At 40.2% G+C, this 26570-nt stretch overlaps 1 protein-coding gene across 5 annotated transcripts in view; it reads left to right on the top strand.

The window, feature by feature from the left end:
- Positions 1–26570, top strand: part of cdkal1 (CDK5 regulatory subunit associated protein 1-like 1) — a 620961-nt gene that overhangs the window by 371585 nt on the left and 222806 nt on the right. For all 5 annotated transcript variants that reach the window (XM_059653106.1, XM_048562402.2, XM_048562395.2 and 2 more), the window contains one exon: positions 3821–3966. In XM_059653106.1, coding sequence (XP_059509089.1) covers positions 3821–3966 — 146 coding nt within the window. The remainder of the gene's footprint in view (positions 1–3820; positions 3967–26570) is intronic.

Here is a 26570-nt window from a genome sequence, read left to right as displayed (position 1 = left end):
AATGTATATGTGAGGAGTGTCGGATCAGCCATAATCGTGTTGTATGGTGAAGTAGACTCGAGGGGCCAAATAGCCTACTCCTGTTTATATTTCTTATGGTCGAAACACATAGAATTTTTGGAAGGCTTGCAAGATAGATACAGAGAAATTGTTTCCCTTATGGGAAGTCAGAAGGCATAATCTCAGAGTAAGAGGTCATCAGGTTAGAATAGAAATGAGAAGTTTCTTCTCTGAGGGTTGTGAGTCTGTATAATTCTTTACCACAGACGGGCATGCATGTCAGGTCAATAAATGTATTCAGGACTGAGATGAACAGATTTGAAATTGGTAAAGCAATATCAGGGTTATGGGGAAAAGGCAGGAAAATGGAGTTGAGGATTAGCAAATCAGCCTTGATTTAATCGAATAGCATAGCAGAGCGGAGTCAATGGACTGAATGGCCTACTTCTGCCCCTGTGTCTTAGGCGGAATGCCAAGAATGTGAATATTCAAGTTTAGTCTGAGGCATTACTTCAGGAAGATTATTGTACTTGCTGCTATGGAGCAAAGTCTGTCTTTGGATCTGAAGTCAATGAGTTCAGTTTTCCCCTAATACTTTGAGGAAATTTAAAGTTATCCAAAACATAGTGTCAGACAATGTGGATACTGGAGGTATTAATAGAGGTTGTTGTATGGTGACCTTGAGTGTCATCTACATACATGTCGAACCTGATGTTGAGTTTTCAGATGTCACTGAGCTCCAGTGCTTGTGGCAAATCAGAGGGAACCAAGAATATGCCAGTGGAGACTGCAAAGGTAATTTTTTTTAAGATTAGTTTCCCTACAGTGTGGAAACAGGCCCTTCGGTCCAGCAAGTCCACACCACCCCTTGAAGCATCCCACCCAGATCCATCCCCCTATAACCCACACATCCCTGAACACTATGATCAATTTAGCATGGCCAATCCACCTAGCCTGCACATCTTTGGACTGTGGGAGGAAACCGGAGCACCCGGCAGAAACCCACACAGACACGGGGAGAATGTGCAAACTCCGAGCAGACAGTTACCCGAGGCTGGAATCGAACCCGGGTCCCTGGCGCTGTGACAGGAGATAGTCTAACTATAAATTTACAGATTAAAGCTGAGTGGCTTATTTCTGCTAACTGCTATGATCGCATTTGAAGCCATGGTTTTGAGGGGTGCCGAATTAAATGTATTAAGAAGTGTTTTCAAGTAACACAGTTCAGAATAATGTTGACAAAGATGTTGCTGCTTTGAATGAATTCTGTTTATCTATCTAAAGGTATTTGCTTCTGATAAGCAAAATAGTCATGCCTTTATTTATCACACCCTCGTGTAATGTGAAATTTGAATGTCATTGTTACTGAATGTCCTTCTTTCTATAATGTGGAGGTGCTGGTGTTGGACCGGAGTGGACAAGGTCAGAAATCACATGACACCAGGTTATAATCCAACAGGTTTATTTGAAACCACAAGCTTTGAGTCGCATTCCTTCAGGTGTTAATGAGAGAGGTAGTATCAGACACAGAATTTATAAGTAAGGTATCAAAGTAAATATGTAAATCCCCAAATTCCTTTCAAGTCACAGTGCTGAGAGAACTATAGGTTTTATCAATGCAAAGAAGAGATAACGTTTTAGGTCAGACGATACATATTAAGTGTGAGACCATGTTTAGAATCTGTTTGTGTTTTAGTTTGGAATCAGACTGGTTTTATTTCAAAAGTAGGAATTTATAAAACTCCATATTGATGACTGTCTTTATAGTGTATGCTTTTTGAATAATATAAAATGTATCTGTAAATACAAATTCTCCCCATAGATTTGTGTGTTTGTGTGTGTGTGTGTGTGTGTGCATGTGTTTGGGAGTTGGGAGAGACAGTGTGTTCATGTTTGTGTGTATGAGTGTGTACGGTGTGGTGGGGTCACCTGTAGTGCGACATGAACCCAAGATCCCTGTTGAGGCTGTCCTCATGGGTACTAAACTTGGCTATCACCTCTGCTGAGCGATTCTGCGTTGTTGTGTGAAGTCCGACTTTACACAAGTCTGACTTGGAGGACTTTTACCTGAAGATCCGAGGCTGCGTGTTCCATGAGTGCTGAAGTGTTCCTGCCCTGGAAGGAACATTGCAGACTGGTGATTGTTGCGTAGCGTCCATTCATCCGTTGTTGGTAGCGTTCTGCATTGTTTCATCAATATTCCAAGCCTCAGGGCACCCTTGCCTGCAGTGTGAGATAGACGCCACTCCGCAACTTTGTTTTTGTGTGTGAGATAGACAACATTGGCCGAGTCACATGAGTATCTGCCATGCACGTGGTGGGTGGTGTTCCCACCTGTGATGATTATGTCCATGTCGTTGATCTGATATGTCTGGCAGAGGTTACCATGATAGGGTTGTATAGTGTTGTGGTCGATGAGCTGAAGGCTGGGTAGTTTGCTGCAAACAATGGTCTCGGGCGGGGGGGAGATCATGGCAAGGTGCTCGTTGTCATCAATAGCATGTTGAAGGCTGTGAAGAGCATGGCATAGTTTCTCTGTTCCGGGGAAGTACGGGACAATGAAGGACACCCTATCATATGTATCCATGTGTGTCTTTTGAGGAGGTCATTACGGCTTTTCACTGTGGTGCATTGGAACTGGCGATCAATGAATTGAACATTGTATCCTTTTCCTATGACGGTGTCTGTCTCATTGTTCTGTCTGCCTCGTTGTTCCTCATCTGAGCAGAATCTGTCTCTGCGTTCGGCTTATCTGTAGATTTGGTTGTTTTCATATATTTCCAGTGGAAACTAGAGAAGTACAGCATCGTGGGGTTATTCGTAGGCTTGCAGTAGAGTGATGTACTGAGGTGTCTGTTCCTGATGGAGATGCGTGTGTCCAAGAAAGAGAGATTCTAAAGAGCATTCCATGGTAAGTCTGCTGGTGGGATGAAACTTGTTGATATCGCTATGTTGTTGTTTCAGTGATTTGTCACCATGAGTCCAAACGAAGAAAATGTGGTTGGTGTATAGCGTTGGTTGAAGGTTCTGTGCAGCAAAGAAGTCTTGTTTGAATCTGTGCATGAAAATGTTGGTACACTGGGGAGCAAATCTGGTCCCCTTGGCTGTTTGATGTGTCTAGTTGAAGAACTGGTTGTCAAAGATGAAGATGTTATGGTTGAGGATGAAGCAGATGAGTTGTAGGGTGGCATCTGGAAATTGGCAGTTGGTGGTATTAAATACTGAGGCTGTTGTGGTGATGCCATCCCATTGTCTGATATGATGGGACACTGCCCTCCCCCCAACAATATGCACACACACGCTCGCACACACACTCTCGCACACACACTCTCGCGCACACACTCTCACACACACTCTCTCACACACACATACACACACTCACACTCACTCACACCTAATATGCATTGTCTGATCTAAAATGTCACCTCTTTACACTGATAAAATCTTTAGTTCACTCAGGACTTTGAAAAGAATTTTTTGGATTTACATATACATATTAATCAATTAAAACCTTTTAACTGATTAAAGATTTAATAACATCTTAGTTTTGTTTAGTACATCCTCATCAGCGGTGTGAACCTTTTGATCTTTTACTTGTAAATTCTGTGTCTGATACTACCTCCCTCACTAGCACCTGAAGAAGGACCGAAGCTCTGAAACCTTGTATTTTCAAGTAAACCTGTTGGACTATAACTTGGTGTGTGTGATTTCTGACCTCCTTTCTATAGGCTGTATATGTGAATTGCATGGTATTTTGTGCATTTTAAGAGAAACTAACAATTGATATATTATAGCTGGAGTTCACTTTTATCCCCTGCAGGAAATGGCAAAAATTCTTCTTCATCCAAGGGTTTATTCCTTCCTTCATGTGCCAGTTCAGACTGGATCAGATAGCGTTCTTATGGACATGAAGAGAGAGTACTGCATAGCGGACTTTAAATTGGTAGTAGACTTCTTGAAGAAGCAGTAAGTAATTTTGAATTTAGATTGTCACCAGTCATACATCAAAGTTAAACAAATGTCCTTCGTATCCTTTGCATTAGGATTTTATAAAAATTTAGTTGCTAAATAAAAAAATTGTTGTTTTTAACTATTCATTAAGCACTTGCTGTATCTTTGCACAATTCGTATTGCATTTCAAATCTAAAGTTCTATAGTGCATAGTAGACATTTTGAGCATCTCACTGTATTGTGTATTTGAAGTTCACTGTTTAACTGCTGTTTCTTTTCATGTGGTTTCTCTAATTAATTAGTCTCTGAAAAGCTTCCAAGTTTTGATGCCAGTGAATCAATAATTTTAGCTGAGTATTTGTAGGTCTCTTTATAATTATGCACTAACGCAACCAAAAGATCTAAGTTGGTCCTCATGTGATAATTGAAACAGATTGAGATTAATTAGTCTTCAATTCTTTTTCCCAGACCTGTAGGCGTTCAGAGGTAATCTACAATTAACCTGAAGTCAATGAGTGTTTGTGTGAGAGAGAGAGAGAGATGCAGATGATGTGAGGCAGTACTGCTATTAAATATACTGTTAAAGGGAACTGGGCTTTGTGTAGTTGGAGGTCATGGAAGTCCCAAAGCAGTGGAGTAGCTCTTACTATTGATGGTTTAACATAAGCCCTAATGTATTAGAAAGGCTCAGAAGAAGACTGCACACAGCGGTTCAATAGCTGAGCTGGGGTTGAAAAATCCATAAGCATTTTTTTTATCTAATTGAGCAAGACTGGAGGTCAAGGGATACCCGGGGCAGGACTTGTTCTGTGAGGCAGTCCATCCATGAAGAGTTGGAGTTATACCTCTATGTTAGTGCTGGCAAGCAATTTACGGAGATCAGGGGAGCACTGACCCAGGAAAGGTGAGTGATCGATCAAAATGAGAGCAGTCATTAAGGCAGTTTATGTCAGGGTGGCTCTTAAGAGAGCATGTTAAGGTTAAATTGGCAAAAGTGAGGAATTGTAATCCCTTGTGATGTTTAATGAAAAGTGATGACTTATTGTGTCACTAACGTCTGGAGAAATTGCAGAGAAATTAGCCTGCATTGAATTGCTTTTTGGTGTCTACTGTGGACCCCCCACTTGCATAGCAGATTATTTTACACACATATAGAATTCTCCCTCAACTTGGAACTTTCTCTAGATGCCACTCTTCATGCTGGTGTGACATTGCTGTCTCATTGTTTTTACTCCCCTCACTTCTTATTTGTCTCCCTCTGAACATGCAACACTTCATTCTGTTAGATTAAATTTTAACAAGTGTGCTGTGATTGTTGCCTGGTAAATCAATCTCTGTTTTCAACCACCTATCCCTGTACCTGGACCAAAATTCCATCATGGAACATTGTGGCATCATCTTCAAGCCTCTGACTGGCTTAACTAAAGTGGATTTTATAAGCATCATCTCGGAACACAGTCAGAAGTCATACAACAGCAGGTTATAGTCCAAGAAGTTTATTTGAAATCACAAGCTTTCATAGCGCAGCTCCTTCATCAAGTGCAGAGAGAAAGAAGCACTCAGAACACAGAGTTTACACGCAGAAAGATCAAAAGATCACCCAACTGGTGTTATTGGAATGTCAGATAATTCTCTGCAGGTGACAAAGAGTGTTAGATGGCCAGTAAAGTCTCAACAGCTGGATGATAGTGAAGGGATGACCTATAATCTGCTTAAGTGAGGCAGAGGGATAATTGCAAAAAATTAAAAATAAGGTGGTGCTGAAGAGAAACTAAATGACTGGAATAACATGATATGTATATGAATCACATACCAACGGTCAAACCAAAGTAATAAATAATTCAAAACTATACAAACTAATTAGGGTAGAGAAATCACAATAATTTAGCAAGGTGATGCTGTCAGAACAGGCCAATAAGGAAGATTTTACAGATACAGAAGTGTGGTGGGGTCACACGTAGTATGACATGAACCCACGATCATGGTTGAGGCTGTCTTCATGAGTACTGAACTTGGATACCTGTCTCTCTTTGGCGATTCTGCGTGGCCGTGTCTCAAAAGTCCACCTCGGAGGACGCTTACCCAAAGGCCAGACCAAGGTTAGACCCTCGTGTGACTTGAATACCTGTTATGTTATTTTTAGTCATTTAGTTTGTCTCCAGCGCCAGCTTTATTTTTAAGTTCTTTTTGTAATTATCTCTCTGCCTCACTTAATTGGATTACAGATCATCCCTTCACTGGTTATTCAGCTGTTAACTCTTTATTCACTGTCTAAAATTCATGGTCACCTGCAGAGACTTATTATCTGACACTCCACAGACACCAGTTATGTGATTTTTGATCTCTCTGCCTATTATCTCTGTGTTCTGTGTGCTTCTCTCTCACTGCACCCTCCAAAAGCTTGTGATTTCAAATAAACCTGTTGAACTGTAACCTGCGATCGTGTGACATCCGGTTTTGTTCCCCCAGTCCAACACCAGCCCCTCCACATCTGGAAACACGTTATGGGGTTAATTTACAAGTTATTGTCGTGTCACAATTCCTTGTCTGCTGTAATTTTTGCATCAAGAATTTGTTAATGCCCTAATCATGATTTTCCTGTCATTAATTATTGTTGAGCATGTGTAGTTGCTCAAAAGTTATAAGCATGGCTTTACGATCTTACTCATATCTACCCAAACTTTAGTGACAGGTTGATGTTGCTATCAATTTGAAAAGAATGTTAAATTGTATGGATGCATTGGAGGGCTCAAACCATCTAAGACTGAAACAAAATGGTAGTTCTCATGACAATCAAATATTTTTGATCTTTTATCTGTTCTCATTTTCGTTTAGGGAGCAAAGCCGAAAAGGTGCTTCTTGCTCCCAGAAATTTTAATGATGTATATAATAGTATTATAATGAAAGTGAACAGGTTTTGCAGAATGCTTTAGGAATTTAATCACAATGCAGACGCTGCGTAAATGCAAATTGTAGTAATTGTGTGACTAGACAATACTTAAAGAAACTCATAGAGACAACTTGGCACCCTCTTAACAATTTGATGCAAACCTATCAATGTGATGGCCAATGATCAAGGCTATTGGTCTACTTGACACTGAATAATTAAAATTACATTAGGAACAGGGAGTTAAGAAATCAGGATTGTTCTCACTCGAATCAAATAGGTTGAGAGGCAAAGTGAAAGCGGTGTCCAGTTTTATGATAATGATACTCATTGGTCAGCAAGAGAATGCATGTTGCATTGTAGGACCCGAGGAAGTACAAAAGTTTATAGGGATCACAATGTACGTTTTCATACAATCTTGAAGACAGCAGGATTGATAAGCTGGTTAAGAAGGCCTATGGATATGTGTCTTTCTTGGTCAAGACATTGAATACGAGAGCAAAGAGCTTACGATGGATCTCCAAGTACTGTTAGTTAAGCCACAACTGGAGTATTGTGTGCATTTCTGGTCACCACACTATAGGAAGAGAGTGACTGCAGTGGAAAGGGTGCAGAGGAGATTCACTAGGATGTTGCCTGGGTGAGGTGGTTCAACTATGAAGAGAGACAGCATAGGCTGAGGTTGTTTTTCATATGGCAGAGAAGGCTGAGGGGGTACCTGATTGAGATCTCCAAAATTGAGTAGATTAGATAGGACAACACTCTTTCCCTTGGTAGAGGGGTCAATAACTAAGGAACAGGAGGCTTAGAGGAGTTTTGAGGAAAGATGTTTTGCATAGTGGGTGGTGGGTAACTGGAGCTGACTGTGTAAAAAGGTGGTAAAGTTGAGAATCCACGGTGTTTTTGAAACACCATTTGAAATGCCATAACGCACAAATAGACAGATGTTTGATGACTGGTGAGGACATGATGGGCTGAAGCACCTTGTTCCATGCCGTAAAAACTCAATACAAGAGACACAAATTAAGGTTGTCACCAAAAAAAGGAAACAGCAGGTTGAAAAATTATTTATCTCGTTCATATTTGTCTTGATATAAACTGTTGCTAATCAGACCTACAAGGTTTTTTTATGAAGTAATTTAGACAATTTCTTGAAAAGAATCATTTTAAGTAGTATATTCCCTGAGCAAGAGAGCCAAATTGGACATAATAGCTTCTGGCAGAAAACTTGAGTTCAAACTTGATTGATCAACAGAGGAGCAAGAGGAAAGGAAAATATGTAGAAGTGAAAGAAATTGATCCCAGCTCTGAAGAGGTGGTAATGTCTTGATTATGAAATTTAAAAAAACTTCCACTTGACTGTTGATGTTTGGGAGGGCAAAAACTCAACCATTATAAATCTGAAGAAGATTCTTGTATGTCTGCGGATCGTAATAAGATCTTGTATACTGATGATATAACTAACCCCTAGATTGTGTTTTACCATTTCATTCAAAATGTTTTGTGCCAGTTTAAATTAAGATTTAGCTTTAATTCCATGAGATTTGTATACCAGACAACGCTAGTCACTGTAGCAAGTGAGTCTTTTTTTTAAAGTTGTCTTCACACAAGGCATCTCATTGTTTCTATGAGTAACATTGCAGACATTTCTGTGATGGAATTGGCTTGATGCCAGATTTGACTTGGTTGTTTGGGCCAGATTTGGCAATACTTATTTTTGAAGTGTTGAAATAAAGTAGCTTTGTGGCCAGCAAGGGCAGAAATACCTAGAACTGGGGCATACGATGTAGGAACAAAAAGCATGCTATTCAGCCTCTGACTCTTTCAGACCATGCATTTAGATCAAGACTGATTTCTTCCTGACCTCCTTGTACCTACCTTGTTTTTTTAATTCTGAATACGCTTGGTGGATAAAGACGATCAATCCAGGTTTTGATATTTTCAATTGACCTAGCCTTGACAGCTATTTGGAAAAGAGATCTTCAGAAGTCCACTCCCCTTTGTGTGAAAAAAATTCTTCCTGACATGACCTTTGAACTTCATAAGAGGACATATTGATGCAACAGTGTTGTCACTAGATTACTAATCCAGAGGACAAGGCTAATGTTGTGGGACATTGGTTCGAATTCCAACAAAGTAGCTTGTGAAATTTAAATTCAATTTATAAAATCTGGAGTTGGAAGCTAGTTCCAGTACTGGTAAATATGACACAAGCAATAGCTGTGAAACCCGTCCTTTTGCCATTTACTTACGTCCTTTAAGGAAGGATGTCTGCCATCCTTACCTGGTCTGCCCCAAAAAGAACTCATGATTCACAGCAGTGATTCACTTGTAACTGCTCCCTGAAATGCAGGCCACTCAATTCAAGGACAATTAGGGATGCACCAGAAAGGCTGGCCTTCTGGCAATGCCCATCATTTTAAAGAATACATTTTAAAAATTTAAGTTGTACTGTTTCCTGGATTCTTCAACTAAAAGAAAAAGCTTTTCTGTCAGCAGGCCAGGCAGCATCAGAGGAGCAAGAAAGCTGACGTTTCAAGCCTGGACCCTTCTGGTGCTGCCTGGCCTGCTGTGTTCATCCAGCTCTACATCTTATTATTACAAACTCCATCATCGCAGTTCCTGCTATCTCTGAGCTTTTCTGTCAATCTTCATTATAAAAGCTTCAATCATTTTGTTAGATCATCTCTACTTCTGTAAATGCTGTTAGTCAATCATGGGAGGCAGCAAGCAAAACTGCATTCTGATATGGCTTTCAGAACCTCTGGAAACACAAGCATTCACTTTAGGATTAGTCTCGAGTAGTATTCTTACCATCTGTTATGACCATGGGTCAAGATGCCTAAGTATATGGCCATTACGAACTTGTAACCCTGACATGTGTGCTTTTGTTAAGAAAGAGAACGGGTATAAAGTAAAATGGCTGCAGATTTAGTTTAAGTTGATATTGGGAGAAAGAGACCTATGCAATTTTATACCTAAACGTGCCAAGGAAACTTCAAAATGGGAAGAGATAATTCAAGAAAGACTAGGCAGTGATCTCTTGTGACTCTAATGATGATCTTTTAGGAATCGCTAGAGTCAGGGAGAGTCCCAGAGGACTGGAAAATCACTAATATGGCACCTCCTCTTTAAAAAGGGAGTAAAGCAAAAGACTGAAAATTACAGGCCAATTAGCCTAACCTCAGTCATGGGTAAAATTTTGGAGTCCGTTGTGATTTCTGAATACTTGGAAGTACATGGTGAAATAGAGCAAAGTCAGCATGCTTTCATCAAGGGGTGGTCATGCCCGAAAAATCTGTTAGAATTCTTTGAGTAAGTAATGAGCAGGTTAGACCAAGGAGAACCAATGGATATTAGCTACCTGGGCTTCAAGAAGGCCTGTGACAAGGTGCCGCGTAGGAGGCTGCTGAGTAAGATAAGGTAAGATAATGGTATTAAAGGCAAGGTGCTAGCATGGATAGAAGATTGGCTGTTGGGCAGAAAGCAGAGAGTGGGGATAAAAGGGTCCTTCTCAGGATGGGAGCTAGTGACAAGTGGTGTTCCACAAGTGTTGAGACCACAGCTTTTCACTTTATACATTAATGATCTAGATGAAGGAGCTGAGGGTATTCTGGCTAAGTTTGTAGACATGTAAAGAAAAGTAGAGGGACAGGTAGTATTGAGGATGCGGGAAGGCTGCAGAAGGATTTGGATAGATTAGGAGAGTGGGCAAAGAAGCGGCAGATGGAGTACAATGTGGGAAAGTGTGAGGTCATGCACTTTGCTAAGAAGAATAGAAGCATGGACTATTTTCTAAATGAGAAAGTTCAGAAGTCTGAAGTGCAAAAAGACTTGGGAGTTCCAGTCCATCATTGTCTCAAGGTAAACTCTCAGGTTGAGTCAGTAGTTAGGAAGGCAAATGCAACTTTGGTATTTATTTTGAGAGGACTCGGTTATAAAAGCAGGGAGGTACTTCTGAGGCTCCATAAGGTTCTGGTCAGACCATATTTGTAGTATTGTGTGCAGTTTTGAGCCCCATATCTCACGAAAGATGTACTAGCCCTGGAGCAGGTTCAGAGGAGGTTCACGAAAATGGCCCCAGGAATGAAAAGCTTAATATATGAGGAATGTTTGAGGATTCTGGGTCTTTACTCGATGGTGTTTTGAAGGCTGAGGGGGGATCTAAATGAAACTTAGAACACTGAATGGCCTGGACGGAGTGATTGTTGGGAACGTATTTGGGAAGGTGGTAGGAGAGACTCGGACCCGAGGGCACAGCCATAGAATAAAGGGAAGACCTTTTAGAATAGAGTTAAAGAGAAACTTCTTCCACCAGAGAGTGGTGAATCTGTGATATTAACTACCAGAGAAGGCTTTGGAGGCCCAGGTCATTAAGTGTATTGAAGATGGAGATAGGTGGTTCTTTTTTGTCAAGGGGATCATGGGTTTCAGGGAGAAAGCAGGACAATGAGGTTAAGAAACTTATCAGCCATGTTTGAATGGCAGAGCAGACTCAGTTGGCTGAATGGCCTAATTTGTGCTCCAGTTACTTCTGGTCTTAAGGTCTTATGATGAAGGTTGACTAATCTCTGCTCAAAAGCAAGCCACCCCCTGCAGATTATGTCATAAATTCCCAGGTAAGTTTGGTATTTTCATTTTAATGAATAACCAAGGACACGGGTTGAAAAGAACTTTAAATTCTCCTGTTTGTGCGAGTGAGACAGAGGTTGTCACATGTGCCAGTGGGCTAAGGTACCCATGCAGAGTAGCCTTATTTTGACCATTCCAGTCTGTGAAGATCACAGTTGAAAAACTGTTCCATAGCCACCCTTGTGTTGTAGGTAATAAGACTATACCGCATTGAGTGCTAGAAGTTAGTTAGCGAGCAAGCTGGACAAAGGAGACGAGGCACCAAAAAGATTTACAACCAACCTGCAAAATTAGGAATCTTGAAATGGGCTGTCAGTTACTCACATTAAAGTGACCAGTAATATGCATTGTCATGGCCACAACTTTCAACCATCGCTGTCACGTAAACAAGCCAGGCACTGATCCATGCTTTGGTCTTAATAACTTTTATATTTTTTAAAGTCCATTCGTATTTCAAATGTGTGTATATAATGTTGCATTACTAATTCTTCTTGTGCTAAATAATTAATAAATTCACTCTTTGTTAGTTCATGAAAGCCTGGTGAAATTAGGTCCTTTTTAAAACATGTGTTCCTCTGGGTTTGGGCGAAATTTCCCTTTGCAATAACTTAAGTTTGCAATTAATAGTATTGCACCCAACTGAGTGGGTGAGTCAATTAAGAAAGAGAACCACTTCATCCTTCCTCACCTTGGAAACTTAATGAATTGGGATGTTTGGTATACAGCCATTACACATTGAAGAGCCTCACTCAAGGTCTGGACATTATACTTTGGAACAATTGTATCAAGTAATTAGGGTACTACAATAGGTTGGAGAAAATCTCATGAGGTGCCAAACAGTATAGAAAATGTAAGATGCTCTGCGTTACTTGTCGAGACTTGAGTCTCATAAGCAAACTATGTTTCTATGTGGTAGAGTTCTGCTGAAACCTATTTTGTAGGTTTCTTGCCTCTGAAACCATGCTCATTTTTTTTTAGTTCTAATGAGGTTGGACACTAAGAGCTACCAATAATACATTGAGAGTGGAAGTTTATCTTATTCCAGTTGTGCTAATGCTCAGGGTATCCCACCAATAGATGCACAGATAATGTTTCTAATTCATGCTGCACAACTCAACTAAATTGGCAATGGTACTAGAGATTGTGATCATATTCCCGGAGTGGATATATGTCCTGCTAAGAAGTAAATTATGTATATAAGCATTTTAATTCACTCATGAAATGCAGGGCTGTTAGCTGAGCCAGTACTTATTACAGAACTCTAGTTGCCCTTGAGGAGAAGATAATTATCTCCTTGAAGCTCTGTGTTTCATTTAGTGTAGGTAGACCTATGATGCCATTAAGGAGGGAGCTACAGGATTTTGACCTAGCAACACTGATATACTTCCAAGTCTGGATGGGGCATGTCATGTTGGAAAACTTGCAGTTGGTGTTGTTCCCATGTATTTACTGCCCTTGTCCTTCGAGGTGAAAATGGTTGTGAGTTTGGAAGATGCTGTCTAAGGAGCCTTGCAGTGCATCTTGTAGATGGTACCCACTTTTGTTGTGGAACATCAGTGGTGGAGGCACTAGATGTTTGAGGATGTGGTGCCAATCAAGCAGGCTGCTTTGTTCTAGATGGCATCTAGTTTATTAAGTGTTGTTGGAGCTGCACTTATCCATGCTAACATGGAGTATGCCACCACATTGCTGACTTGTGGCTTGTACCTGGTAGGCTTTTGGGAATAATAAGATGAATTACTCACTGTAGGGTTCCTAGCCTCAGCGACGTGCTTTTGTAACCACAGAACGTGTATGACTAGGACTTGTTCAGTTTCTGGTCAATGTCCATAGTGGGTGATTAGATGACAGTGATGCTATTTCATATTGAGGAGTGATGATGGTTAGGTGATGTTTTGTTAGAATTGGTCATTGCCTGGCACTTATGTGGAATGAATGTTTTTTGTTACTTATAAGCCCAAGCCTGGATATTGTCTATTCTTGCTTTAATTTGGGCATGGACTGCTTCAGCATCTCAAGAATTGCGAATGGTGCAGAATATTGTCAGTCATCAGAGAGAGTCCTCCCTTCTGACCTTATGATAGACGAAGGTGATTGATGAAGCAGCTTAAAACAGTTGGGCCAAGGACACTACCCTGAGGAACTCCTGCAGAAACATCCCGTAGCTGGGATGACTGACCTCCAACAACCATACACCACAGCTGCCATCCTTTATGACTCAAACCAGCTTTCCTCTGATTCCCATTGACTACAGTTTTGCTAAAATCTATCTAATGTTGCCTTTATGTCAAGAGCAGTAACTCACCTCACCGCAGGTCTTCAGCTCTTTTGACCATTTTTGAACCAAGACTGTAATAAGGGCAGGAACTTAGTGACTTTAGAGGAATCCAAACTGAACAACAGAGTGCAAGCCGTTGCTAAGAAATGCTGCTTGATAGCACTGTTGATGACACTTTCCATCATAATGATCAAGTGGTAATTAGCCAAGTTGCATTTGTCCTGCTCCTTGTGGACAGGACATACTTGGGCCACCATTGTCAGGTTGATGCCATTTTTATAGCTGTACTGGAGCCTTGGCTAAGGGTGTGGCAAGTTCTGGAGCACAGGTCTACACTGCTATTGCAAGAATGTTGTCAGGCCTGAAACCTTTGCTACATACAGTGCCTCCAAACACTTCTTGATATCATGTTAGATGAATTGAATTGATTGAACACCGGCATCTCTGATTCTGGGGATCTTTGGAGGAGGCCGCAATGGATCACCCACTTGGCACTTCAGGCTGAAAATTAAAACACTAAGAGCAAAAGAAGTAGGGGCAGATGTAGGCCATTCAATTCATCGAGTATGGTCTGCCATTCAGTGAGATCATTGCTCATTTAATAGACGTTAGCTCCACTTTCTGTCCTTTTCCCCCATAACGGTTGATTCCCTTACTGATTGAAAGTCTATCTTAGCCAGCCTGAACAGCCTTTGTGGTAAAGAATTCCTCATATTTACAGCTTTTTGAGAAAAGATGTTCCTCCTTATCTATCTTAAGCCCTTTATTTAGAAATTTACCCTTTGGACCTTGACTGTTCCACAAGGTGAGACAGCCTTTTTGCATCTATACTGTCAGCTCTCTATGAATCTTATGTTTTCAATAAGATTGCCTTTCTTTCTTCTACATTATGGTGACTACAAGCCCAATCTACTCAGCCTTTCCTAATAAGACAGTTCTTTCATACCTGGTGTCAGCCTGATGAACGTTCTCTGGACTGCTGGCAGTTGTTAATACATAAAGTTGGACAGTGAACTAAATGAACCTTTCTAAGTCTATTAAAACAACACGGTAAAATTAAAACAGTCGAAGCACCCCGATTGTTAGTCCGCTGGTTACTAACCAGACCTTTGAATTACCAATCCCAAACTTTGCAAATAGTTTATTCCAGACACCAGTTTTGTATCTTAAATATTAAGCTCAACAATCATAGTAAATCTGGCAGAAAAAAATAAACAACAAGGTGATCTAATTAATTAATAATGTCTCTCTTCAGGCTTTATTTGCACAAAAGACAGATAACACAGTTAAGAAATAAATAAAAGAAAATTATTAAAACTGACCAGTTTACTTAAATAGTTTTCATGATGCTTTGATTTATTAACATAGACATTGATCCCTTGATTACTTTTCTGGAAATGTTTATCAGTTTATTTAGGTAAAGGTAGTAATAGTTCTAAATTAACTTTCTACTCTTAGGGTTTCTGGAAGCTGGTGTGCAACATTAGGCAGGAAGCTTTCTAATCTCCATGCTGTGCCACCAGCAGCCAAACTCACTCCCACAAAAACACAGTTTAAAACAAACAACTTCATCCATGGTTCTTCCCTGATACATTGACTGTCCTTTTCCAAAGTCTCAATTACCATTCAACACCTGCCTTCTACTTGAATATAGTGTCTCCTCTTGGACTAATTCCCAGGTACCTGCTCATTAATAACCAACTTCTGCTATCTGTTTAAACAGAATGGCCTTGTTAGAGTCACTAATTCTGTAGGAACCCTTTTAAACAAAAATCAGTCTACAGTTAACTTCCAGGCCTCAGTTCATAAACAAATCTGTTTGATCTGTTCTTTTCCTCATACACCAAGTGGTTTCACATAGCTTGCAAGTCATCTTCAGCTTACAGTTCCCAGTTCACAGCTCCAAGCTCCAAATCAAGGTTGATAAAAGAATAAAAATAACAATAATGAAAAATCAGCAAGCATTGTAACACAATGCCAGTATACCTTTCCTTAGCTAAGGAACCCAAAACTCTTCAGAATTTCAGCTCTGGCTAATGTCGTTGGGAAGGTTTTGCTAAAACTATACAATTTCATACTCCAAACCCTTTGAAATAAAAGCCAACATTCTAACTGCTTTCCCTGTAATCTGCTGAACTTTGGTGCTACCTTTTTGTGATTGATGGACGAGGAGTCCCAAATCCCTCTGTTCTGTAACTTTGTTATAAATGCTTCGACTTTATCTTTTGCACTGATGTGCTGTGCTCCCCCACTAATGAGAATGGGCATGATTGTGGTGTCTCCTCCTCTAGTGAGCTGTTTAATTGCCCAACACCATTCACAATCAGATGTGGCAGGACTACAGAGCTTCGATCTGATCTATTGGTTGTGGAATTGCTTAGCTCTGTGTATCATTTGCTGCTTATGACATTTGGCCTGCAAGTACATCTACTTCGTAGCTTCACCAGGTTGATACCTCATTTTTAGGCATACCTGATGCTGCTCCTGGCATTCCTCTTGCATTCCTCTTTGAGCCACAATTGGTGCCCTAGCTTGATGTGATGATAGAGCAGGGGATATTCTGGGCCCTGAGGTTGTGAATTGTGTTGGAGTACAATTCAGCTGCTGGTGATGGCCCACAATGCCTCAAGGATGTCCAGTCCTGAACTGTTAGATCTCTTTATTTGTATGGCACATAGTAATCAGCTAGAGGTTTCCTCACCCATGTTTGAGCTGATGGCCGGAGCTTTCATGGGGTTCAGAGTGATTGTTGAGGAGTCCTTGAGCACTTGCTCCTGATTTTATACTATTCTGCAGCCACTTCTCCTGGATCTGTCTTGTAGGTTGGACTGGACATTTCCAAGAAGAGTGATGGTACTATCTGGAATATTATGCATAAAATGTGATTCTGAGAGTCTGACTGTGTCAGGTTGTTGCTCGAGCAGATAAGCAACACAAGAACCAGCCGCCTGCTATTTTTAAGGAGGACTTTGCATGGTTGACAATGCTGTGTTTACGGTCATTATTTCTGGTGCCTTATCCAATGCCAAATATTTTTCTGGTTTCATTTCTTTCTTATGTTCTAGTGCTTAGTACATCTGGGTGACTTACTGGGCCATTTCACAATGCAATTAAATGTCAACCATATTACTATGGGCCTGGAGTGAATATGTATGGCCAGACCAGATAAGCGAGGCAGTTTCCTTCCATAAAAAATGTTAGTGAACGAGTTTGGATTTAATGACTATCAACAATGGTTTGTTGGCATTTTTTAATGCTAGATTTTGTTGAGTTCAATTTAATTGCGTGGGATTAAAATCTGGATCTCCAGCACAATATATGGATCTCTGGGTTATGAGTCTTGCAATATCACTGCTAGTCTATCGCCTCCCTCATTGTGGTAGGTTAAATAATTAGACACAATGGCAAAACGACTAACTAACATACAATATTTAGGAGATTGACCATAATACTTCAGAGAACAATGTTCCATAGTGTTGAATCATTGCAAAATAAGTTATTGTTTATCCGGTAAGCAAGAAATATGATTCCAATATTAAAGTTTGGTGTTTGGTGCTTTTATTTTGAGCAGCTACTCTATTCACCCAGTGCTAAGGAAATGGCATTAGTTATTACTTAAAATTCCTTTTGTCCCAAATCATTGAAACAGCAAAAAGACATTGCATACAAACTCTTGAAACTAATGGTAATGGTCCAGTTATGCTGAAGAATTCCATTTTTTTTTACAAACCCAAAAATAAAAGTACTTTCTACAATATCAAAATATGCTAAGAGAAATTCTATCTTTTTTATAATTAGTAACCAGCCTGTTATTTTGGGTTCACGTTTGCACATTTCATCCTCCTTCCTGAATAAAGTGGCAGTCATTTCCCTAAAGTGATGCCTTGTTGTGTTTCTCGTGCAGTGCATTTTGATATGTGTGGTGCATGTCTGGACAAAGATTTCCTGTTCAGGTTCTGTCATGCAAAGCTCCATTTTATGGACCTTGCAGACAATGGAGTCTGAACAGGAAGTCTCTGTCAGCATACACATCCTGCTTCCAACAATGCACTGCAAAACTATAGACAGTCTGATTCTTCTCTGGTGAATTGCACAAAAATGTATTATGCAAGTATGTTTTTTCTACAATGGATCAAATAATGCTCAAAATTCAAGAACAAGTTTAAAGCTTATCTTTTAGACTAATGGTTTCTCTTCGATCCATACGACAGTGAAAGCAAGAAATCCTCACTTCAACATTGCATCTCTCATAATCATAAGAAGAGAGCTCCAGTTGTTCATTAAATGATCTCATTAATATCTTCCATAAATACAATCCAAATAATAGTTAGCTATATTAAATTGCCGGTTTATGTTGGGAATTATTCCCTGGGAGGCTGTGGTAAGTTGTGTTTGGTAGAGTAAACTGATACTTTGCCATGGTCGATTTTATTTTTAAATTTGAGGGACTAACAGTTTATTAAAGTAGGGTTACCCTTTGCCTTGTTTTAAGCTTCTACTGTATCCATAGTTGAGCATAAGCTGATCAGAATCATAAAAGCAAAACAAAGAACTGCAGATGCTGGAAATTGGAAATATAAAAATTGCTGGAATAACTCGACAGGTCTGGCAGCATCTGTCGAGAGAAATCAGAGTAAATGTATTGAGCCCGATGACTCCTCTTCAATTCTGAATTGGTCCTCTCTCCACAACATCAGAAGCTGAAATGTTCACTGCTGATTGCATGATATTCACCACCATTCATGACACCTCAGATACTGAAGCAGTTCATGTCCAACTGCAGCATGATCTGGACAATTTCCAGTTTATAGTGCCAGTTAGAAAGTGACATTTGTGCCGCACAAGTGAAAAGCAATGACTATCTCCAGCAAGATCGAATCTAACAATCACCACTTGACATTTGGTCACATTACCATCACTGAATCTCTCACTAAGAAAAATCCTGGAGCATTACCATTGACTGGAAAACGAATTGGACTACCCATTTAAATACATTGGCTACAAAAGTTAAAAGGCTAGCACCTTCCCCAAAACCTGTCTATAAGGCGCAAGTTGGGACTGGGATGAAATACTACCCACTTTCCCGGATAATAGCAACTCCCACAACTCTCAAGAAACTTGACACCGTCTAAAACAAAACAGCTCACTTGATTGGCACTACCTCCATCAATATTCAGTCCCTCCACCACCAATACTTAGTAGCAGAGGTGTGTTCATTCCACGTGATGCAGAAGTTCACAAGGCTGTTGGACAACATCTTCCAAACCTACAACCACTACTACTTAAAAGGGACAAGAGCAGCACATAGACGGTAATGGTCTGAATGCCACTTTGTTTCAAGAACAATCTCCAGAATATGAAATTGTTTTTTTAAACAAAACTAAATGCTTATGAACTGGTTCCTGGAGCTTTTCAGTTAAAATTTAGAGTTATAAGAAAATGAAATGGGGTTCGATAAAAGATGTTTTAAAACTTGTTCAAGAAAAAAATGAAAATGTGGGGGAATTTATTATTATCAAAGAGTTCAGAAATGGTATTCATACATAAACTTTAGACATTGTTAAAGGAACTTCAAGTGTCAAAGTTTCGAAAAGCAGCAGATCTGAAAGAAACCTGTGATATTGCACACGGTAAAATTTGTATTAGGAGATATGGGAATTCACAAGAAGACTGGAGAAATAAAAAAAATTTGGAGAAGCTATAGGCATTAGATTTTAGGGGGCAAGCCGAAAAACAAATGCAAAAATAGTTGAGATAGAGTAGAATCTTTTGGCTGTAAATTGGAAGAGGGGAGTGTGCAGTTGGCGCTGAGTGCCCTGTGCTGAAGGTAAGCATGCAGTACAGCAGGCAGTGAAGAAGGCAAATGGTATGTTAGCCTTCATTGCAAGAGGTTTTGAATACAGGAGCAGGGGTATGTTGCAGTTATACAGGGCCTTGGTGAGACCACAGCTAGAATATTGTGCACAGTTTTGGTCACTTTTTCTGTGGGAGGATGCTGTTGTTCTCTCTCTCGAGCGAGCGAGCGAGAGGGTGCAGCGAAGTTTACCAGGCTGATTCTGGGTATGGTGGGTCTGACTTATGAGGAGAGATTGACTAGGTTAGGACTGTTTTTACAAGAATTCAGACAAATGAGGGAGGAACCTCAAAGAGACGTATAAAATTTTAACCCGACTGGACAGGTTAGACGCAGGGAGGATGTGCCCAAAGGTGGGTGCGTCCAGAAGCAGGGGTCACCGTATGAGGTTTCGAGGTAGATGATTTAGGACGGAGATGAGGAGACATTTCTTCACCCAAAGGGTGGTCAGCCTATGGAATTGATTACCACAGGAAGTAGTTGATGTCAAAACAGTGAATTTATTCAAGAGACGATTAGATATAGTGAATGGGATCAAAGGTTATGGGGAGAAAGCGAGATTAGGCTATTGAGTTGGACAAGCAGCCATGATCATGAAGAATTGCGGAGCAGGCTCAAAGGATAAATTAGCTGCCTCCTGCTCCTATCTTGTATGTTTCTATGTAACTTAAAAGGGACAAGTCGAAATAATATACTTCCATTCTAGGGAATAGAAGCATAAAGCAAAGCCGTTTGTTGCAAGTTAAATAGGACACTGATTGCGGTAGTGGGAACACTCAGGAAACCAGTGCATCAGGAACAGAAATGTGTATTAAAAGAGTGAGAAAAGTGCAAAGAGCATGCTTGCTTAGAAACTACTAAGAATCGGGAGATTACTCAGGGCAGTCAAAAAAGATTCTCCTTTGTGTTTTGCTAAAGAGAATCACTGGAGGTTTTGAATGTCCTATTTCTAAGTGAGGGGGATCACCTAATTCCTCTAACCAAAGACGTAAACCAGTAAAGATATTGAAAGATACTGGAATAAGTCAATTGCTGAAGCTGGCCAGTGATGCAGTTTGACTTCCAGAGAAGTCAATGAAGGAGAAGATTTTAATTTGAAAGTATACATGGATTGTACAAACTGGCCCATTAGAAAGTTGATTTAAACAGTGATTGAGTAAATAGAGAAATTTTATTTGGAATATTATCACAAATCCCTCCAGAAAGAATTGACTTTATCTTGTGGAATGATCTGGTTGTTTCCAAAATATTGCTCTAATCAAATTGAAGGTGTTGGAACAACCGGCTAAAATAAAACAACTACGATGCTTCAAGAATAACATCCTAGATTATTTCCTGACTATGCTGTGACTAGATCTCGTTTCCAAAAAAATGAGGTATTAGCATGCCTGTTGCGTTTAGAGGAAATACAGGAGAGACTGAGCACTCTGGGTAATGAAGCATCCAGATTAGTTGACATTCATTTTAGTTAGAGCAGCTTGAGCTTGAGTAGTGAATGAGTAACAAATGATGGGAGAAAAAGATAAAAAAAGAGCAGAAAAAGAATTTTTAAAAAGTTAAATGGTCTTGAAAGAATGGAAATGAGGATGTTAGAATTAAAACTAAAAGAAAGAGGAAGCAAGAGAATATCTGTCAGATAAAATTATGCATTTGAAACAGGAGACAGCAGATAGTGATGCAGGTGGCGATAATCTGAATCATATTTTGAAGTCTAATTTAAAGTTTTAAGTTTCCACAAGCTCTAACAAAATTTGAAGGAAACAATTTTGAGCTATTCCTTCTGTCATTTGAAAATGCCCCAGCAATTGACTTCCCCAGCATCCTCATCTCTGCATCGGCTCGTTACAAGATCTGCTGAGATGGACCTTGTGCTCTTCAGAACACTGCTTCTCTGACTTCCTTTTCTGGATGCCTCTGCTGGTTTGCAAGCTGAATCGGTGACCATTTATGAAAGGTCTCTGATCCGTTAATTAAAAGTCTCAGCTTGTAGCTACTGCTGTAGGCAATATAAAATGTAATTTTTTGAAGTTGAAAGTGATTTTTTTTTGCAGAGGATAGAGAGAGTTCCTGAACTGATTGAGTCTGATAGCTCAATGCTTAATTGCCCACACGCTCCCTGGATCTACCACACTATTTACTGCAGTAAGATTGTACTTCGTGCCGTAATCAGTATTGCTGCTGATCTTAGATAATGGGAACTGCAGATGTTGGAGAATCCGAGATAACAAAGTGTGGAGCGGGATGAACACATCTTAGATGCTGCTTGGCCTGCTGTGTTCATCGAGCTCCACACTTTGTTATCTTGCTGCTGATTTTAATGGCCCTTGAGGTACCAGAAGACACCAAAAGATTTCTTAAGCTCCCCCACACCCCCAATGACGTTAAGAACTTATTGTGTAACAACTCTTGATTTATGACATGTTAGATTGTGCTGCAAAAATGAAAAAAAACCTCAGGAAGTGTTGGAAATGCTTAGCAAGTGAGACAATATCTGTGAACAGATGAATACAGAACTAATGTTTTAATTCAGTAACTTTCCTACAGTTTTTGGTTATATTTCATGTTACTAGCATCTGTAACAGTTTCATTTTTGTTTTAGCTTGTGCTGTTAACGTCGTTTTTGTAGTGATTTCCCAAATGTGTTCATGGTCTATATTAGTGCTGCTTGTTTTTTTTTGTGTTTGGCATTATTCTGTACTTGGCTGTCCTGAAAGATTTCATTCCATGAGCAGGTGAAATTTTATATCAGTACCTCACTCGACAGTAAAAAGTGTTGGAAGGTGTTTTGACTATTCAAGTTTCATGTATCAGATGCGACTCAGTAGCCCTTATGCCTCTGAGGGCAAATGTTTTCACTATGTATTCGCTCCATTCAAATTTAATATTATAACTCAATGTAGTAGATAGGGAATGCTGTACTGCCAAAGTCTCTTTACACTCTTTGGATTACTTATTATCACATTGTTTATGGGACTTTGTCTTATGAAAATTACCTGATACTTTGCAAGTGACCACGTTTCAAAGGTATTGCATTGAATTTAAAGTATCTGGAGATTGTGAAAGACACAAAATAAATAAAAATAGAATAATATGTGGCCTGAATGATATGGGCTATGATGAGAAATGCGGCAGTATTATGTGAGAAGCCCAGCAAGGCCAAACTCGATATTGGGAATAATAGGCTGCATCTTGTAACCACGTTTCGGCACCAAAGCAAGATTCTCATTAGGAAACAACAGGTTGCCTGCAAATGATAATTATTGTTTGTTAACACATTATTGACTACTTATTTTGCCTCATTAATATGCAGTTTCTTATTCAATCATCAACAATGAGCAAAGTAGATATGCGGAATTCTCGACATTAAAATCACAGCGGGTACCTGAAGACTTCAACTTGCTATTCACCGCAAAGAGCCACGTACATATTCCTTAGGATGATGGAGCTGAATCTCCATGGCTACTGCCAACCTGTGTATGGTGGGCAACCAAACGACTACATGCTTACAGCAGCTGGGTCCCATAACATAGCTTTCTCCTGCAGCATCTGGGCTATGAGGGCTATTACCTACCACATGACTGCTGCTCTTGTTCTCACTGTGCATTTTGATAAATTCCCTCATTACCATCAACCCAGGGTCCCCTCCTGCCTGAGATTGTGCAGATGGCTGCTGACAAGCAGTCTTCCGAATGCAAGCACCCAAAGCAATTTTTGTTTTGTCCACCTGTGGGTTGTTGCAGTGATGTGCTCACCAGCTTTTGCTCTTGCACCTCCTAAAGATGACATTCCCACTGAGGTGTCAGTATCTAAGCTGGCCAGGGGTGCATGAGGCAGCTTTGCCAATGCTTCCTCTGGGCCTCAGAACTCTCTTCCTCAAACATAGAGGCGGTAGCTTCTAGCAGAGCAGGCCATTTCTTTGCAGATATGGCGACCATTGTATACTGGTGGACAAAAGGTAAAGAATGCTTTGTGGCCAATGTTTATAAGTGCTGTGTGATGAATGACATTGACAGCAAGGTTGTTGTGAAAACTGCAATGGAGTGAAGAATTGTACTTACTCAGTTGGCAGGGCACTAAGATGTCAGCATCCCTGCTGATGTGGTTTCAGTCTTCTCCAGGGAGGGGCAGTCAGGATTATTACCTTGTACTGGGTTGTGAAGTTGATGTTTTCTACTCTGTCACAGAGCATGGCACCTTCTGCCTTTTTATCGGCTGTTTTCTCCTGAAGTAAGATAGAGAGGGATTGAGTGAGATGAACAAAAGTGGCACAGCTGTTAGTGCTAATGCATGTCGTCATAAGGTGGTAAGGTATTCTGTGCAGGTGAGTAGGCAGCACAGAGGCCATGCATGATTATTGGTGTAGGAGGTTGTGGGAGAATAAGAGTCATTCAGGGAAGACATTGCATTCATGAGTGGAGCATGAGCCTTTATGGGAGGTGTTTGCAGTCGCTGAGGTAGCGTGAGAGTGAGGTAGCAGAGAGAAGAGTGTGGCATTTAGGCTGGCAGAGCAAAGGAGGTCATTGACCTTATTAGGGCACTGCTGCCCATTTCTCCAGATCATAGAGACCACACTGACTCAGGTGGCACCTTGGACCAGCCTGCCAAAATCTGGTGGTATGGCTTCCTTTGCCATCCTTTTGGGAAGAGCACAGATCTCCTCTGGACCGCCCCTTTCTCCAACATCTTCAAAATGATGATCAATCTCCAAACAGGACACTTCCAGAATACTAGGACTCAGTAAGGTGTACAGTGGCCTTTTAAATATGATGCAGGTGCAAGAGATGCTAGTCTTTTGGTAGATATTTGGTGAGTGGTGAATTACTTTGAAAACAGGGAGTGGTTGGATGTGATGAGAATCAAGTAAGAGAAGTGCTATAGTGGTGTAGTAGGTAATTAACAAGTAACTTTGGTTGGGTCTGGTGAGAGAACTCAGTGGGCCTTCTGGAGAGGATGTCCATGAAACTCAACTGACACTTAATCAAAAAATTCTGAAGATTTGGCCCAAAGGGTATTTCTTTTATAATTAGGCCCGATCCTGTTGTCATTTGATGTTTTTCAGATACTGACCAAACTAGCTCATTGGACAAGATCAGAAGGCCTGTGCCACCTCAAACCCAGGATAGGGAGGTGGGGCGTATAAATTCACCTTCTGGGATCTGCTAACTGAGTATATGCACAGGCAGCAAATTTATTTAGTGATTTCCCAGTTTGCAAGATTCATCTTTTCACTGAAAGTTGATTCTGGTTTGCATGTTTTCAATTCATATGATCAGAACATCTCTTGGGACTGGTAAGCATAATAGATTAATTGTCAAGTCGAGGAAACTGTTGTGCTTAGTTGGGATTTTTTAATTTTCACAGGGATATTTAGAGGATGGTGATCTTAAAAGTTATATTAAAATGGGTCAGGGTAGCACAACCAAGTTTGGCTGGTGTCACTGGTATCTGTTTATCTCTGGATCAGATTCAAATCTTTGCAGCCATGTGCTAAAAACAAGAAGGGAAACAAGTCAGGTGGGATCTTGTGTAGTCTAACAAGGTGTGGAACTGGATGAACGCAGCAGACCTGGCAGCATCAGAGGAGCAGGAAAGCTTATGTTTCGAGTCTGGACCCTGCTTCAGAATTTCCGAAGCAGGGTCCAGACCTGAGATGTCAGTTTTCCTGCTCCTCTGATGCTACCTAGCCTGAGGTGTTCATCCAGCTCCACATCTTGTTATCCTCATACTCCAGCATCGGCAGTTCCTACTATCTCTGGGATCTTGTGTAGGCTGTGTTTCCAAATGGTATTTTGTGGTGACATGGAGAGCAATTTGTTTGTAGTTACGTTAGGCTGTGGCTTCACACAAAATCATAAATCCGTCTTGTCAAGACAAGCCTTTTAACTCTTTTGCTGCCAGCTTTTTACTAATTTGATCTTGATTGCATTATTTTGCCTCCCCTGCAAGCAGTCACAAACAGGGCATCTTCTGTTTGTTATGGCAACAATAATAAAGCACATTGCAAAAATTATTCACTCTCCCAGAGTGTTTGGTAGACTTTTATCGAAGTCATTTTAGACGTTGTGTTTTGTTTGTTGCTAAGCTGCAGAAACTGTCATTTCTGTTTAATGATAATATTGTGCTATTTTTTGGCAGGCTGTATATGTTGACAGAAAGACAGAGGTTAAAATGAGTCATTTTGTTAGTGCGGGAAAGCAGGTATTTTTGGTACTGTTTTTCTGCAGTGATTGATTCAGAAATTGTATAGATTTGCAGCAAGCTCAGAAGATGACTAGTGCCTTAGTGCTCTTTAAATATGTTTTCCTATCACTTTCAAAGTGTTACAGCATTCTTTTACGTGCTGAAAATTGAATGCTTAGGTTTTTTTTGTAATGTCCTAAATTATCTTCCCAGTATACCCCTTGTATGTTTAACTGCTCGGTTAATTGTGAGATATGTGCTCTGCCATGCCATCTACTTCAAATTCCACCATCTGCCATGGCAGGATTCAAACTCAGAACAGTGGAATTTGAATTCAATTTAAAAAAGTCTGGAATTTAGAATCTAGTGATAACATTAATCCATTGCTGAATGCTGAATTATCTTGTCTATGGATTAACAGTCCAGTGATAATACCACTAGGTCATTACTCCCCTCAAATACAACAGTGGCTGAGTACCATATGAGATACTGCAAATATCACAAGCTCCATCCTGGAAGCAGCCCAACATAGAAATTGTCACCATCCCAGCCACTGGTAACGTTGTCCTCACAATGCCCTGAGGCAGCAGTTGTGGCTGCTGAAGGTAGCAGTGAAGTGGAGATGTGAGAGAGACTGTTCTGTGCCGAGATTCCAATGGCAGAATCGTTACCTGAATATTCTGGATGATTGATTGGATACAGAGACTAAAAGATATGGCATAAAATAAACAGTAAAAAAAGTCATTTAGAGAAATTATTCAAAATGTTCAACAAAAATATCTTACATT

The sequence above is a fragment of the Stegostoma tigrinum genome, chromosome 2, assembly GCF_030684315.1.
Source record: "Stegostoma tigrinum isolate sSteTig4 chromosome 2, sSteTig4.hap1, whole genome shotgun sequence".
NCBI lineage: Eukaryota > Metazoa > Chordata > Chondrichthyes > Orectolobiformes > Stegostomatidae > Stegostoma > Stegostoma tigrinum.
This window is presented reverse-complemented; position numbering and strand designations above follow the sequence as displayed.